General features: G+C 39.3%; 1 protein-coding gene across 4 annotated transcripts in view; it reads left to right on the top strand.

Annotated features, from left to right (window-relative positions):
• The window catches only part of ttc3 (tetratricopeptide repeat domain 3), a 115,640-nt gene extending 98,526 nt beyond the window's left edge, over nucleotides 1-17,114 (top strand). For all 4 annotated transcript variants that reach the window (XM_087992505.1, XM_087992503.1, XM_087992502.1 and 1 more), the window contains exons 34-43: nucleotides 2,521-2,589; nucleotides 2,721-2,817; nucleotides 4,478-4,578; nucleotides 7,307-7,400; nucleotides 7,709-7,810; nucleotides 9,060-9,499; nucleotides 9,671-9,797; nucleotides 12,649-12,858; nucleotides 14,705-14,797; nucleotides 15,686-17,114. In XM_087992505.1, the coding sequence (XP_087848631.1) occupies nucleotides 2,521-2,589; nucleotides 2,721-2,817; nucleotides 4,478-4,578; nucleotides 7,307-7,400; nucleotides 7,709-7,810; nucleotides 9,060-9,499; nucleotides 9,671-9,797; nucleotides 12,649-12,858; nucleotides 14,705-14,797; nucleotides 15,686-15,808 (1,456 nt within the window). In that variant the 3' untranslated portion in view covers nucleotides 15,809-17,114. The remainder of the gene's footprint in view (nucleotides 1-2,520; nucleotides 2,590-2,720; nucleotides 2,818-4,477; nucleotides 4,579-7,306; nucleotides 7,401-7,708; nucleotides 7,811-9,059; nucleotides 9,500-9,670; nucleotides 9,798-12,648; nucleotides 12,859-14,704; nucleotides 14,798-15,685) is intronic.
• The last annotated feature ends 723 nt before the right edge of the window (nucleotides 17,115-17,837 follow it).

Consider the following 17,837-nt stretch of genomic DNA (forward strand, 5'->3'; position numbering starts at 1 on the left):
TCAGTGTCACTGGGCAAAACTCCTGGAACTCCACCCCACACAGCATTGTGAGTTGACCAAAACGAAATGGGTTGGAGCAGTTCAAGAAGGCAGCTCACCAGCAGCACCTCAAGAGCTACTAGCAATAGGAAATAAATGTTGGCCCAGCCAGTGTTGCCCAGAAGCCCTGAATTATTTCCTCCAAGCAAATTATTTACTAAAATAAAGCATTCTATTGTCATCAGAAACAAGCTAAAAGTTTTATCTAAGACAGGAAGTTGGTTGGCCATTGTTCGTAGAAAGCGCAACAGGTTGCAAGTATATTTTCAGAGAAAGTTATCACAGTGGCTATCATAATATTAGGAGGTTCAAGAAACAAAGGATCTCTTTCTGTTTTGGGGCAAAGTTATATTGAAATATATGAAGCAGAATATGGACCATTCTATTCTATTTTATTCCTTTCGCTATTTCAAACTATTCAAGCCTTAAATAGGATCTGAATATTATCTGATTGCGTCACTTACATAATTAAATATAAAGATATAAATGGAAGGTCCTGGTTTGCATATGGAATTGTCTGATTAACCTGATGAATTAATAGCAGTTAAATAGTTTTCTCAGTTCATCACTTATAAATGTACAAATATGTCATATAGTTACAGAGTCATGGACATGTACAGAACCGGAGACAGACCCTTTGGTCCAATTCATCCATGCTGACCAGATATCCCAACCCAATCTAGTCCCATTTGCCGCTCCAAACCCTTCCTATTCATATACCCATCCAGATGCCTTTTAAATATTACAATTGTACTCGCCTCCACCACTTCCTCTGGCAGCTCATTCCATATACGTACCACCCTCTGCGTGAAAAAGTTGCTTCTTAGGTCTCTTTTATATCTTTCCCCTCTCACCCTAAACCTATGCCCTTAAGTTCTGAACTCCCCCACCCCAGAGAATAGGCTTTTGTCTATTTACCCTATCCATGCACCTCATGATTTTATAAATCTCTATAAGGTCACCCCTCAGCCTCCGACACTCCAGGGAAAATAGCCCCAGCCTACTCAGCCTCCCCCTATAGCTCAAATCCTCCAACCCTGGCAACGTCCTTGTAAATCTCTTCTGAACCCTTTCAAGTCTCACAACATCCTTCCAATAGGAAGGAGACCAGAATTGCATGCAAAATTCTAAAAGTGGCCTAACCAATGTTGTGTACGGCCTATTTCTGCACAGCAGTTTCCAGCTCACATGCTGATTACAAAATCTGCTTTTCAGTGTCATCTTTGTATGGGAGAAATGTCAGGATTTTATTTGAAAGCTAGCATTCAGCAAGAATAGATTACAGTGAGTTTTAATCAAATGCTTTTAAAATTACAAACATTCAGTAAATACTGTACAGCGCTGCCAGAAAAACACTGGCTGGGAACAGCATGTGACTTGAGTTTGATATGGCACCTCATCATATCACTCAAACATCTGAAAGCATTTTGAACCCATCTCTTGCATGAGGCATTAAAGCAAGGCCCTGTTACTCCTCTCAGCTCTTCAGTGTACCGAGCTAAAGACGTTTAGGGTTTATTTGTAGGAGATTGAATCTTACTAGAGATCATTGACCTGCCATACTGACTCTGTATTCTGTCTTGATGAATCCTGTTTGACCTGTGTGTGTTCAACATACTCTGTTTTTATTTGATATTTTACTTTATAGTATTTTGTTTCTGTATTAGTATTTCTTAGCACAATGTAGCTCTGTAGGCAAGTTAGTCTAATAAATACTTCACAGATTCTGCTATTCATGTTAGGCTAATCAGCAATCACATCAGTGGAAATTTTGATCAGGGATGCTTTGAGGACATTGATGAAATGTTTCCACTGTCCCGCTGGGAGTCTCCTGCAGTGACTGGATTCAGAGTAGAGCAGTGCTTCAGGAGTCTGGTGTCGGGCATAATGATGACGGAACTGGTTTTTGAGTGATTGGGGCATGTTGCCTTGGGAGAGAATGCTGTTGGAATATTGTCCTGGTCACTGGATTTGGAACATCAGTATCTCAACAGTTGTTTGGCAATACAGAATAAAAGAAAGAGACACTGCTAAAGCTTTGCTTCTTGCAAAAGACAAAAGAGCTTTGGCAACTTATCTCTCTTTTGAGCCATATTAATAGATGTAATATAGTCTGAAGTCATGGTTGAACAGCTTACTAAGAGAAATATGCGCGAGTTGAAATTCGTGTTCATATGTCATAAAGACCTCAAGAACAGCAGATTTCTTTTGAAGACATGTTGAATCCTTCCAGTATTTCCCTGTTCTCATTACCGTTTAACCTGTCAGCAGTTTTTTGAAGGGACTTTGTTTTAGCATTTCTCTAAGCAGATTCTCTAATAGTTTGCTAATTTCTTTCCTTAATCAACAAAAACAAACCTCTTGGCTTCTGATTTCAATCAGGAGCTCTAAAAGGAGAATGTGTCCTTTGCTGTTACAGGAACATGGGTGGTATTTTTATCTTAAACTTAAACTTAATTTTAATTTTAATTTTCCCTGAAGGCACAGTGAAAATATTCAGGAAAACAAACAACTTTATGAGAAACGTTTACAAGAATTTGAACAAATAAGGCAAGTTTATTTTGGACTCCCAACAGAAATTTCTGGAATGTATTTTGTTCTTGTACTTTTTAAAAAAAAGAACATAATTGAATGTTCTTTTATATACTTAAAAAAGATGATTATTTTTGCTGAATTTTTAGTAATCAGTCATCAAGAGAAAAGAAGAAGCTGGAAGAAGCCATTAGAAAGAGTGATGACATGTACCAAGAAACTAATAAAAGAGCGACTGATGCAGAGGTAGAGATTTTAAAGTTCATTTTCAATTTTTTCCCTTTAGAGAAACTTCTCCTGAAGGCAGTAACTTGTGCTTGAGTATACTCCCACAGCCTTAGGATCCCACTGGTATTATTTCCAGGTCACACTGTGTGTGTGTGTCAATTGAGCAATTCAGTTTGCTGATTGCTGGACTTGCAACCAGAAGTGTTTGACTTTCCACAGGACTCCGTCAGTCTTTTATCCTTCTAAAATTGTCAAATTGATACAATGGCAGAAAATTGGCAGCTGAATCACAATGTGAACACTCCAGTAGTAAAAGAGTATGCCTTAAATGATGGGAGACTGGAAAGTGTTGCATTTCAAAGGGATTTTGATGTCCCCTTTTGTTCATAAGGCACTGAATGTTGAAATGCAAGTACAGCAAGCAATTAAGGCAAGTGGTATGTTGGCCTTTATTACAAGAAGATTTGCACATGGAGTTAAAAATGGCATACTGCAATTAAACAGAACTTTGATGATACCACGCCTGGAGCTTTGAATGCTATTTTTTCTCCTTACCCAAGGAAAGATACACTTGCCAGAGAGGAAGTGCAACAAATGGTCACTAACCTAATTCCTGGATGGATGCATTGTCCTATGTAGCAAAATTAAATAGACTGGGTCAATATTCTTGGGTTTAGAAGAGTGAAAAATGATCTCATTCATACTTACAAACTGGTTACAGGCATTGAAAGAATAGATGCATGAGAGATGTTTACCCTAGCTGGGGCTGGCTGGGAACGCAGTCTCAGGATAAGGGGAAGACCATTTATGATTGAGATAAGGGGGAGTTTCTTCACTTAGATGGTGCCGAAACTTGGAATTCTCTGTCACCAAATTGAATATGTTGAAGACTAAGGCTGATAGCTTTTTATGTATTGAAACACCAAGGAGTTGGTACAGGAAATGTGTTGAAGTAGAATATCTGTCATGATCTCATCGAACGATGGAGTGGGCTGAATAGCGACTCCTGTTCCTAGTTTTTTTATGTTTTCATGAGAATGCTGCAGTGTATGACAGTTCCTCTCCTTGCTCTTCAGCAATAAGTTAGAGATTGCAGCAACACTAGCAAGATCTTTCTTCTATTTCATTGATGTCTTTATAGGATATAAAGCTGTTCCTCCGGAGTTAATACTCTCACTGGCACACTTTCCAGCCAAGGATTTTGGATTGCAATCTGAATATCTGATTTATTTCTTCTTTCCCTAATAAATCTCCTTTTTCACCAAAATCAACACCAGTTCCCTCAATGTACCCAACTCTCAATGGATTGGACAGGGTTCACCTTCACTTCCAGCCTTCAAAACTATACCATGCTATACTTTTTCATTAAGCTAATGTAAGGGTCTTTTCAATTCAGACAGTTCTGTGATTTAATCTCAATGTGGGCAAAACACGACAGGACACCATTTCATTCAGACATGATTATTGGAGTTGGGAACAAAGGGTGATCTTTTATTAGTAAGAGCCAGAAAGAAATGTGGCCACATCTTGATAGTTTCCAGGATAATATTATTACAATTTTGTAGAAGTTAGGATTTTTTCATACTAAAGTAAACGCTACTTGATTGAAGTGTTACCGGTTACTTTACTTCTATTTTTGATCTCCTCGATGTAATATTGCTGCCTTACTTTTGTTTAGGTGTCTGTGCTGGAGAGCTGGTGGAGAACACAGCTCTTTTCCCATTATAGAGCAGCTGACGATGCCAAGCGTATGATAGATAAAATGAAGGCACTTACCAGGTGAGTCTGAAATGTTGTTTAATTTATAATTCTAGGATTAGGGGGCTTTCTCTTTCTATTGCCATTTTCTCCACAAGTGAAGTACAGGTGGAGGAGGTCTTTTGGCCCAAAACATCTGAAACCCCCTCTGTCATTCTGGATCAAGTGTTAAACAATCTCAGGATTTACACCCCTGCTTCTCCACAAAGTTAGAAATCACACAACACCAGGTTACAGTCCAACAGGTTTATTTAGAAACCTGGTGGACTATAACCTGGTGTTGTGTGATTTCTAACTTTGTCACCCCAGTCCAACACCAGCACTTCCAAGTCATGGCTTCTCTACCTTGTGCACTGATTATTTTATGCAATGAATTATTTCCTAAAAGAGTACACTGTGCTGTTATAGCTTTTCTCTTTATTTCTCTATTTTTGTACCTAATCCATTTTAGTATCTAAGGTTTGTTGTACCAAGGTACTTTGTACCTAAGATGGCACCTTGTGTGGCAACATTGTACACATTTCACTGAAATACAGTACTTTGTACTTGAGTACACGTGACAATGACTTAATTCTAATGAGTCAGTGGTGTGGAGAAAAAATTGTAAGATGTTGCTGGGAGGTCAGGAGTAAATAATTAATTTATCCCACCTATAATTTAAATTAGATAAAATAATCAGTTTAAAAAGTTTTTTAAAAACTGTATTAAGATACATAAACTGTCATGAATTAAACCAATAAAATAAGATTCCATACATATGGCAGTGCAGATGCTGTGCTGCAGCTACAGCTTTGGGAGTTTGTGGGGGTCTGCGACAGCAACATTTACAAGCAATGTCTGCATCTGGAATTTCATTACAATTGTTGACCTGGGTTCCAAGGTGCAGTGATGACAGGCCTCAGGGAAGGGAGGAACTCTCTGGACACTTTTATCCAGTCATGATGAGTAGAGTGTCAATTAGTTCCATTGGCTAGATGAGTGGTTTGCAATGCAGAGTGATGCCCACACCATGTGTTCCGTCCCCACAATGGCTGAGGTTACAATCAAACACTTGCCATACAGTAAAATAAAAGCAAAATACTATGGGTGCTAGACATCTGAAATAAAAATAGAAAGTGCTGCGGAAACTCACCATTTGTCTGGCAGCATATGTGGAGAAAGAACAAGAAATAGATTTAATGTTTGAGTCCAGGGTGAACGCTTTAGGGCTTCTCCAAAGCATTCCGTACTGAGTTTAGAGTTAAAAAATCACATAACACAAGGTGTTTGCTGAGTTTGCTCATATTGCAGTATTCTTATATAGACCAGGGTTCATCTCATGGCAGAAGTTAGTCAGTGCAGTCATGCATCAGCTGGAGTCCCAGGACTATCTGTACTGTCTAACTCCTAACACTAGACGGAGGCCAGAATCTCCCATGCAAATTCATGAATGGGCAAAGGTTCTGTGAGACAGCGAGAGGTGAGCCAAGGTTAGGGACAGGAGCCAGGCTGGAAGCAAAGCTGCGGACAAGTGTAAGCACAAGGAAATAAAGAACAGAGAGGACAGGAGCTGGAGAGAAGGCCAATTGAGTATGCAGGTCACAAAATAGCAAGTCTGACCGTGTCACTAAAGTGAAACTGCAAAAGTTCAACAGTTATACTGAGGCTACTTTATTAACTAGGTTAAATTAGTCAACATTAAGCAGAAGCTAACTGGATTGCACAAACCAGTCTATGTTTACTCTCCCCAATAATGGAGGAGATCACATTGTGAGCACAAAGTAAATAGACAAGTTTGAAAGAAATGCACATAAATTGCTGCTTCAACTGGATGGATTGTTTGGGACCTTGGGCAGAGAAGAGATAAAAAGGCAGGGGTTACATCTCATAACTGAGTGGACCAAGGTATCGCAGAGGGGATGGTCCCTTTGGAATACTGAAAGGGGAGAGGAAGTGTGTTTGACCTGTTTTCCATCATACTTTGCTGAATGAGCACCACTCATGCTTTTCTCCAATCCATTCCTCTACCATTGTCCTGTCCATCTAAGGTCCACCTAAATGTTCTATCCAGCTCATTTGTTAATTTCTAGGATGTTTCTTTCAAACTTGCTAGCCTTATTATGTTTAGTATCATCAAATTTGACTGATCTGCATTTCTTTTTCCCTTGCTTTGCAACTGCACATGCTCCATTTTGTGTTCTTAATCTGGTATTATATCTAGTCTTCATGCTGAGCTTGTCTAGTGTTTGTCGGTGCTCATTTCCAAAGCATGGCAGTGGCAGTCCAGCAGTCAAGAATTCCAGCAATTTGTAAAATCAGATCACTAACTTTGTGAGCAGCCATCAGTAACGATCAAAACTATGTTCTTTTTTTATAAAATGCTCACTGGTTCACTAATTGATTTTAATTGATGTTAATCTACATGACTCCTAATACCCTCTGAATTAGACGAGTAAGTCAAGATGGAAAAATGCTTTCCAAAGGTAGCCACCCAGGCAATTAGAAATGGGATATAAATTCAGCATTTCCACTGTTGGAAACATCATGAAATGAAACAGATAATAAATACAGGGATTGTAAACAGGGGTTCCGTATATGATCCGATGTGGTGAGAAATCTATTCCCAAAATATAGCCAAAGATGTGCATACAAATTGCCTAATATGATTTTGGAGGAAAATCCTGACAAGACCTATATCAGTGTAGGAAACAACATGGCATGCAATTCTCAGGGGAATTTTATGATATTTGACTGTTCTCTTTTCATGCAGAAGCCCAATCCCAACTAATCCACAACGGCAAATGTCAGTTGCAGCCTGGAAAACATTTCTATTTACAATCAACCAACAAATCAATCAAAGTGAGGTGAGTTCGGGCTGGATTTGGTACAATGTTTACCTCACATAGAATTCTACAGATTACTTTGTATACTGTTTAATTAATATGGAGAAAGAGTTAATTCTTGTGTCAGCAGACAGAATATTGTGTTTGTTTTCTTCAGCTGAATAATGCTCAGGTTCAGATTTGCACGAAGACAACCACGGGTATTCTGGATGATGGTTGATAGTCTTTTACAGTTACATTTTCCATGTTGACTTTTCATTAATACTTGGGGGAAAATAATTGAAAGGTTCTCAAGATTGAGTACTAACAGTAAGTATTCACCTTTACAGACAGACCTTAATAACCAGTTGACTCGGTTAAAGAATGGAGCTCATCTAAGCAGCCTTCCACCGATCTCTATTCCAAGTCTCCCAGCACCTCCAAACTCTAGCGTAAGTGATTTTTAGTGAAACATATCACAAAAACTTACATGTTTGAAACCATAATGCTGATACAATCTGTTGAAGAATGTGCATCTTGTGTCATTTATATTACAGGTTATTCAAATTATATAGAATTGGAGATTACTCCATTCAAAATCATAGAACCTGAAGAAAATGCTGTAGTCATGTTTCAGAATTTATCTGCAGGGTGTGTGTATAAACTCGCAAAATATGTCACTACATCTAATCCTTACACTTTTTAAAAATTATTAATTCGGTCCTGGGCAAATGGTCTAAGAATACTGAACATCTTAAACTAGCAGAAAAGGCCAGATGTTCAGATTGTCATTAACTATGTTGCTGTGACACAGAATGCACAAGCAAATACACAGCCTAAAGCACTGGACTACAGTGGTTCAAGGAAGCAACACACCACTGCCACCTCAAGGATAAAGTTAAAAATCACACAACACCAGGTTATAGTCCAACAGGTTTAATTGGAAGCACACTAGCTTTCAGAGCGACGCTCCTTCATCAGGTGATTGTGGAGGGCTCGATCGTAACACAGAATTTATAGCAAAAATTTGCAGTGTGTTGTAACTGAAGTTATACATTGAAGAATTGATTGTCTGTTAAGCCTTTCATCTGTTAGAATACATTGATAGTTTCACTCCTTTCATGTGTAAATTACAAAACCCTTTTTTTAAAAGTTGCATTCTCGGGTTAGCTGTTAACAATGGTGATAGCTAGACAATATGTTGAAGGTGTTAGCCCCCTGTGTTCTCTGTCTATGACCTGATGTTTAGATTGATTCCAATCTAAAAAGTGAAATAACAGAGTTTTACATAAATTCATGCATAAATTCACGAATAAATTCATGCATAAACGTTTAAAAGGCACCTGGATGGCTACATTAATAGGAAGGGTTTAAAGGGATATGGGCCAAATGCTGGCAAATGGGGCTAGGTCATATTAGGATGTCTGGTCATCGTGGATGAGTTGGACCAAAGAGTCTATTTCCATTTCGTAAGACTGTGACTGTGTAAATGAGAGGAGGCAGTTTCAACAGTAAGGGGGGCATATGTGGAGATGATTCCTGTTTTGGGAATAGAAGTATCCTTTGGTGATGGGTCAAAAAATGTGTTTGATTACATGGTTTGTATAAAGTAACATTGTAACAGAATTCATAACATAAGTATACAGAGAAAACCTATATTTATCTTGTTCCCATTGAAAGATGTTTTTGTTTTAAATTTAGATGCTATTGGAGAATGATGATCCTGCCATTATAGCATCTTTCTCTTCTGCAAGTAAAGAGTTGCAGATACAAAACCAGATTGCGTCTATTGCACAAGCCTCAGCTGCTGCAACACAGAAACCTCTGGCGGCTTTAATGCAAGCAGCCCCAAGGACTGCTGAAGCAACGGCTAAGGCTTCACCTGTAACATCTGTAACATTCAGCTTACAAAGCCAGTCTTCCTTAAACCAAATTCAACATGACAGTTCTTTGACAAAGCCACAGTCTGCCTGGATACCAGTAAATAATAGATCAGGCACACACATTGTACCAGAAATTGCAACGTCTCCTGATACTCTGCATTCAACAAGTCAACCTGCAAATGCAACATCTCTGCAACCCAAAAGCAGCTTTGATAAAATCATCAGCCGTCTTTTGACCATGTTTCCTCATTATTCAAGGTAGGTTTGAAGCCAAATCAATTACACTTATGTAATCTTACATGAATATTTCTATTATTATGAGCCACCTTTGCTTAAACATAGGTTCTCATCTTGTCGACTAGAATAATAAAGTCAGTAATGACTGTTTACAGCCAATACTGAACCAAAACTGTTCACTCTGCTTTACAGCACCCATCTGACTAATTTCATTAGAGAGGTTCGTAATGCAAATGGCGGTTCCCTTTCTGGATTAGTATGCGATGAAATAATTAATCGAGTGGCAGAACTCATTTTGGATCATCAGGACAAAACAAAGGTGAGAATCTGAAAATTGTCTAAATGAAGAAAACTCAACAGCTGGATGCCTCAGTTATCCCTGTTTACTGTTTCAAAGGATGGAGGTGTGGTCCCAAGTTTTTGAAGGTTTACTCATAATGTATGAGAGAGAAGGATGTGGTGAAATAAAAGTTTCCATACCTCCGTCTGAACATATGTGTAGAGATTTAAGTCAAAAACACAGACTTGTTCACTTTGATCTACTTTTATCTTTGGGCTGTGAACAAGACTGATAATGGCCCCAATTCCAAGCAAAATGTGCAGCCTTCTGTCAACCATAACCCAAGAGTCCCCATCTCACTGCGAAGAGCTGGTTGTTCTACCTTTCTTCACTGACCTCTCTCCATCACCTCAGCATCATGACACAACAGCTGTTGATTTACTAGCTCATTTTACAACCTCTCTGGGTACTATCTCCAGAGGTAACACATTTTGGAAAAGTCAGAAGTCACACAGCATCAGGTTATAATCCAACAGGTTTATTTGAAATCACAAGTTTTCGAAGCACTGCTCCTTTGTCAGGTGAAGTGAAGAGAAGCACATAGGTACAGAATTAATAGGCAGAGTGATCAAAAGATTGTACAAAATGTGTAAGTAGAATGCCAACAAGTTGAATAACAAGTCTCTGCAGATAATCAGAAGTGTCAGACGGTGTGAGTAAAGTGTCACCAGTTGAATAGCAAGTGAAGGGATGACCTGTGATCCAATCAATTGAGGCAGGGAGTAATTACAAAAAATTTAAAATAAGATGGTGTTGGAGACAAACCAAACATGCTGGGTATAAGAGTCACATGTTGATGGTCTAACCAAAGTAACAAGTAATCCAAAGCCGTTCAAAGGTAGAGCGATCAAAAGTTATCAACATGATGGTGTCAAAACTGGACAGTAAGGGAGACCTCACAGGTACAGAACTGCATGGTGGGGTTACATGTAGCATGACATGAACCCAAGGTCACGGTTGAGGCCGTCTCCATGGCTACAGAACTTGGCTATTAGTTTCTGCTCAGCGATTCTGTGTTGTTGTGTATCTAGAAAGTTACCTTGGAGGGCACCTACTGAAAATCAGAGGCTGAATGTCCTTGACCGCTGAACTGTTCCACGACTGGGAGGGAACATTTCTGCCTGGCGATTGTTGCACAGTGTCCATTCATCCATTGACATAGCATCTGCATGGTCTCGCCAATATACCATATTTTGGAGTATCCTTGCTAGCAGTGTATGAGATATACTCCTGTGATTCAGCCAGTATTGTCTCTGTCATGTACATGCTGGTTGGTGTTTGCACGAGTGATGGTGGTTATCCATGTTAATGATATTGCAGAGGTGGCCATGGAAGGGTTGTGTGGTGTTCTGGTCAATGTTGTCCTGAAGGCTGGGTAGTTTGCTGCAAATGATGGTCTGTTTAAGGTTCGGTGGTTGTTCAAAGGTGAGAAGTGGAGGTGTAGGGATGATCTTGGCGAGATGTTCGTTGTCACTGATGACATATTGAAGGCTGCAAAGAACATAGCATAATCTGTCTGCTCCGGAGAAGTACTGGAGAGGAAGGGTATTCTATTGGTCTTATTTGTAAAATCTTCCTTACTGTCCAGTTTTGACACCATGTTGATAATTTATGATCGCTCTACCTTAATTAGTTTGTACAGTTTTGGATTACTTGTTACTTTGGTTAGACCCTCAGTACACGACTCTTATACCTCGCATGTTATTCCAGCTATTTGGTTTGTCTCCAGCGCCGCCTTATTTTTAACTTGTGGTAATTATATCTCTGCTTTAAATAATCAGATCATAGATCATCCCTTCACTTGCTATTCAGCTGGTGACGTTCTACTCATATCATCAGACACTTGTGATCACCTGCAGAGATTTGGTATTCAACGTGTTGACACTCCATTCACATCATTTGTACAACGTTTTGATCTCTCTGCCTAAAAAATCTGTGCTTTTGTGCTCCTCTTCACTTCACCTGAAGAAGGAGCAGCACTCTGAAAGCCTGTAATTTCAAATACACCTGTTAGACTAGGTCCTGGTGTTGTGTGACTTCTGACCTTGTCCACCCCTCCACAACATTTTGGTAATCCATTCTTTGTCATAGGAGTATGTTGTTTTCGCTGAACACTCCTTAAACTGCAGAGTTGAGCACCAAAGGCAGTTCTTGCTCATCTTCCAACAGTGATCACCAGGAGCTGACCTGTCACTTTCAGTGGAACTAGGTCTAGTTCCCAAAAGTTTCATGCATTCCACTAGCCCCTTCAATGGCTAATGTTTGTTAGTTTGCAGCGAGAGGCTTAGAAAGGGAATTAGGATCGAAGCAGCTAAAGCTAAATATTAAACTCAGAAAAAAAAACTAGGCTTAATTCTGCTGTGTTATTTGCAAGTGGTAGTTAGCTAAAAATTGTAATTGAAATGTATGTATGATGGGAAATTCAAAATTAAATGATTAGATTAGATTCCCTACAGTATGGAAACAGATCCTTCAGCCCAACCAGTCCATACCGACCCTCCAAAGAGTAACCCACCCAGACCCATTTCCCTCTGACTAATGCACTTAACACTGTGGACAATTTAGAATGCCCAGTTCACCTACCTGCGCATCTTTGGACTGTGGGAGGAAACCGGATCACCCAGAGGAAACCCACACAGACACAGGGAGAACATGCAAACTGCACACAGTCACATGAGGCTGGAATCGAACCTTGGACCCTGGTGTTGTGAGGCTGCAGTGCTAACCACTGAGCCACCGTGCCTCCGTCCTGTTGTCAGGACTCATTATTTTCATTGAAGAAATTTCATGGTGCACGTATGCTTCTTTCTCCCTATCTTTCATTTTATAGGTCCAGGTTGCGCCTGCCACCTTTCAACTGCCAGCAACCCTTGTTCAACAAAAGCCAACGTCTGACTTTGGTGCTTCACACACACTACCTGCAGCATCAAGCGAAGGTTTGAGACCAACTACTGTTTCAGCTGCTAGAAATGCCCGGTCACAGCCTTGGAAAGTGAACAAAGTTCAGACTGCCTCACAATGGCATGAAAGCACTCCTCCAGTAAGTGATAGTAAAGTATACCTTACAACAAAAAGGTAGGGATAAGAAAAGACCTCAGACTGTCTATCCTGCCGTTCCTTCATTGCCGCTGGGTCAAAGTCCTGGAATTCCCTCCCTAAGGGCATTGTGGGACTGCCTGCAGCATTTGGACTACAGTGGTTCGAGAAGGCAGCTCTGCACCAACACCTCAAGGGCAACTAAGGACAGGCAATAAATGCTGGCCAGCCAGCAACACCCACATCCCATCAATGAATAAATAAAACTCGAGTACAGGGCTGAATTTCAAATCTTGTTTTTATTATCTACAGTATGGAAACAGGCCCTTCGGCCCAACAAATCCACACTGACCCTCCAAAGAGTAACCCACACAGACCCATTTCCCTCTGACTAATGCACCTAACACTATGGGCAATTTTTAGCATGGCCAATTCACCTGACGTGCACATCTTTGGACTGTGGGAGGAAACCAGAGCACCCAGAGGAAACCCACACAGACACGGGGAGAATGTGTAAACTCCACATAGACAGTTGCCTGAGGCTGGAATTGAACGTGGGACCCTGGTGCTGTAAGGCAGCAGTACTAACCACTGAGCCAGTATGAAGAGGATAGAGTTTCAATAATTGAGTGAGTGGCGGTGAGAGAAACAATTAACATTTCAGTTTATTCACCTTAATCATTTCAAATTAAAGGTCATCAACCTGAAACTCTGTTTCTGAATCCAGAGATGATGTCAGATTTGCTGAGTGTTTCCAGCGTTTTCTATTTTTATTTCAGATTTCCAACATCCAAAGTAGTTTTATAAATAGAAGCTTTGAGTGCAATAGCAAGGAAGTTACAATGAAGCACTGATCTGGGAACTTGAATATTATATTTAATTCAGGGCACCATGCTTCAGGCACGATAGGAAGGTAAAGAGGATTCATAAAAACAAAGATTTACTGGAATGCTTGTATTGATGATTGAAGCATAGATTGGAGAAGCTGGGGCTGTTAACCTTCACAGGAGAAGAGATCTGAGAGAGGATAGAGATGAATTGTTCCTGTCAGTGGACAGGTCACAAACCTGAGGACACTGAGTTAAGGTACCAACAAACTCAATGGGCTGAAGACCATTTTTGCTGCTTGGAGACCTTTATGCCTCTATATGACATGAGGATAATACTTTTTACCCGGTAAACGGTTATGATCTAAAATGCAACTCCTGTAAGTATAGTGAAAACAGGTCAGTTTATGGATTTCAAAAGATAATTAGACAATTTCTAAAGAGAAAAGAATTAAGCCAAGTGGAACATGTGGAGGAATAGGACAAACTCAGTTCCTCTTGCAGAGAAAGCCTACAGGTATTAAACAACTTAAACAGCTACCTCTTGTGCAGTAACCCACTCTTCCTCCTCCTCCTCCTCCTCCTTCTCCTCCTCCTCCTTCTCCTCCTCCTCAGTCCTTCTTTTGAATATCGTTTAATCCTTCAATCTCATTGATTCAGTAAGGTCCCAGATATCCTGTTGTCTTCCACCAGTTCACACTTCGGGGGTCTACAATGAAAACATTTAAACTGAAGGATGCAGTTACAAGTTTAACACAGATGCCTGAGATGCCACTTTGCAGTAAATTCCACATCAGTTAAAAATTAAATTCCAGCTGACTGTTTCTATTCTAAGATAGGACAAACTTTGCCAATGTCAAGTCTCCTCACTTCCCCATGTAGCATAATGTATTCCTAGTGGAAAGAAGGTCAGAAGACAGACCTATAGCTGAGCTAAGGTCATTAGATGGAGCATAATGAGCAAGATGTTTTTAAAATAGTTTTTAATAGTCTTTGAAAAACTTTCCTTATTTTTTCTCACAGACATTTGATGATGAGCCATGTATTATTTGTCATGAAGATTTAACACCAGACACTATGTGTGTGCTTCAATGCAAACATCACTTCCATAAAATGGTAAGCATAGCTGTCAATTCATCTCATTTTTCATCATTCATCAGTTATAAGAAATGGCCTGCTTGGGTGGTAACAACGTGTGTGCAGGGAAGAATGGTCATAGAACCAATTCTTTGCTGCACACAGTGAAACCAGGGTCAACGAAGCTATTTCTGATCTGTTAAAAAAATTAAATTGAATTTTCATGTTCATCAGCAAGGGAGGACAATTGAAATTTGCTGTGACTCAAAAAAAATTGTCTTTTATCCAGGAAGCGCATTTGAGATTAGTGTTGTGATACAGAAAATAACAGCCAATTTGTCCAGCGCCAGGCCCCCACAATCCGCAAAAAAAAACAAAAGACAAGATATTTTGATAAATACAAGAGCATTTAAAGTACTGCAAGAATGGCACATTTTTGTATAATTCTCTCCTTGTCAGTATTATGTGATATTCATAAGATTTCCAAAAATTGAAAGGCTACCGTTCATTGAAATAAAATTATGATTCAGATTGCTGTATCACTGAAAAAAATGCACATTTTGTCAAAGCTTTTTACTTGCACTCAAAGCTTCAACAAAATGCTTTTTTTTAAGTGATACTCAAGCTCTGTTTGACCAATGACTGTTCAGATAGTTCTGGAAAATGCAAGTGGAATGTATTGGAAAAAGGGTAATTGTTGCAATTTCTGCACATGGTAGATTTAAAGTGTTGTGAAGTTGAGACTGCATTAAAGCCTGTTTCTTAGACCAAGCTTTTGACTATCTGCTTCAATCTGTTCATATGGATCAATGGCAGACCTTGCTTTAATGTTTCTGTGAAGCACCTTGGACTGTTTATCTTATTAAAGATACAGTATTATTTCAAGCTGTTCTGTAAATATTATTTTTATGATTTGCTCTCCCATAGTGTATCAAGAAATGGCTAAAAGAGAACAGCACTTGTCCAACATGTCGGGTTCATGCTCTCCTGCCTGAAGATTTTCCTGAACTGTCTGGAATGATAAAAAATATACAAACATATCCTTTTTAAGCACGTGATCTAAGAGGGGATTGACATATAATTGTCAGAATTATTTTGATCATTACTTTTTGCAACTTTTATTTTTATTTTCATGAAGCTGTTTGCGATTTTAGGATAGCATTTAAAAACAAAAGGGAAGAACATGCAGGGTTCAGGGAGAAGGTGGCAGGGACATTGCTTATTTGAAGAAGGAACATGGACATAATGACATCCTTCTGTGCTGGAGCAATTCAAGTGTCGTCTTTTAACGTCAGGATTAAATGACGCTTGGGTTGAATAAAAGAAGAGTCTTTCAGGATTTGTCAACAGAATTATTTATTGAGAACTCTGAAGTTTCTTGATGGACGTCAGTGTGACACCATATTGAAAATGATGTGGTGATCGTGGAAGGGGGACAACCTAATTCAATTGTTCTCTCTTGAGCTAATCCCAACCATCCTTGCTCTTCATTTCCAAAGCAATGCTGTGTTATAAATATAAGCTTGCAATTTTAATATTTATACAATATAATATTTTAAGTTTCTTTTAATTCATGGAAAAACAGCTGAATATTCTATATAAGTCAAAGCCTTCTGCACCATCATGTGCCATATTGATTTTTTTTTTCATACCACCACTCATCATGTTAAAGACACTTATTACAGGAGATAACTATTATATCTAGCTAGTACAACCTGGACTCTTGCTCAGTAACCCACTCTCCCTCTTCCTCCCTCTCCTCAGTCCTTCCTTTGATTATTACTTAATCCTTCAATCTCATTGAATAAGACATTTATTACAGAAGCCACCATTCTGACAACTAAGAATAAAAATGTTTTCCAACTCCATAGGCCTGAATCAATTGGGCAATCTTTGGTCATCAGTAATCATAATTTCTGACCATAGAATTGTAGTATTTCCAGCATTTTCTCTTTTACTTTGCTTTGAAGGTGGGTTCAGTTAGTATTCAGATTTGTGTCAACCTCACTTAAAATCTCTTCACTATTTTGAAGATGGAGTGAGGTCGTGGAAGAGGCTACTGAATGAAAAATAAATACAAAGTGCTGGAAATATTCAGCAGATCTGGTAGCATCTGTGGAGAGCGAAAAGGGTCAACTGTTCAGGTTAATAATTTGTAATATTAATTTGATTGTGTAAGAAAGGTTAGTGTGGATGGTGTGGGTCTGTGGGAGAAAATTTTGCCCACACCATGTTTCCACCCTATAATGTTGTATTGACCTTATGAACTAAGTTTGAGGTGATGGTGTATTAAACATTGTATAAAACCAATAGTCCTTGTTTCTTCAGTACATTAAAAGAGACAATGAGCCTTTAAGATGTGTATCCTTTATGTTGTTAATAGGTTAACCTATTTTTATCTTTATACAAAATAAAAACAAAAAGAACTGCAGATGCTGTAAATCAGAAACAAAAATAGAAATTGCTGGAAAAGCTCAGCAGGTCTGGGACCATCTGCAGAGAAATCAGAGTTAACATTTTGGGTCTAGTTGCCCTTCCTCAAATGATGGTAGCTAGGAACATGTCGATTTATGTGTAGAAAATAAGGTGGGGGAATGGGGATAAGCAGCTTATTAATTCTGGGCTGTAATTCCAGATCGGAGAAAATAAGGACTGCAGAAGCTGGAGATCAGAGGGTTCCTGATGAAGGGCTTCTGCCTGAAAAGTTGATTCTCCTGGTCTTCGGATGCTGCCTGACCTGCTGTGCTTTTCCAGCATCACATTCTTGACTACAATTCCAGAAAGTCTTGGTTAACTTTACTGAAGTGTTTATGGATGAATAAAGCCAAGTGCATCTTCAGGCACCCATGTAATTGGGCTGGGAGAGGCCTAGCAAAAAAAACTACACAAATTAGGGGTTAAACTCTCCACTGGTTGGTGTCATATGAACGGGAAGATGGTTGTGGTTGTTGGTTAATTGTGACCCCAAATCATCTTTGAAGGAATTAATCAAATTAGTGTCGTAGGACCAACCATGTGCTTCACACATCATCATCCCTCCATCACTAGGTCAGAGGTAAGGATCTTTGCTGCTGATTGT

This window comes from Chiloscyllium plagiosum, unplaced genomic scaffold, assembly GCF_037043375.1.
Source record: "Chiloscyllium plagiosum isolate Xiang-an unplaced genomic scaffold, Cpla_swu_hap1 HiC_scaffold_12, whole genome shotgun sequence".
Taxonomy (NCBI): domain Eukaryota; kingdom Metazoa; phylum Chordata; class Chondrichthyes; order Orectolobiformes; family Hemiscylliidae; genus Chiloscyllium; species Chiloscyllium plagiosum.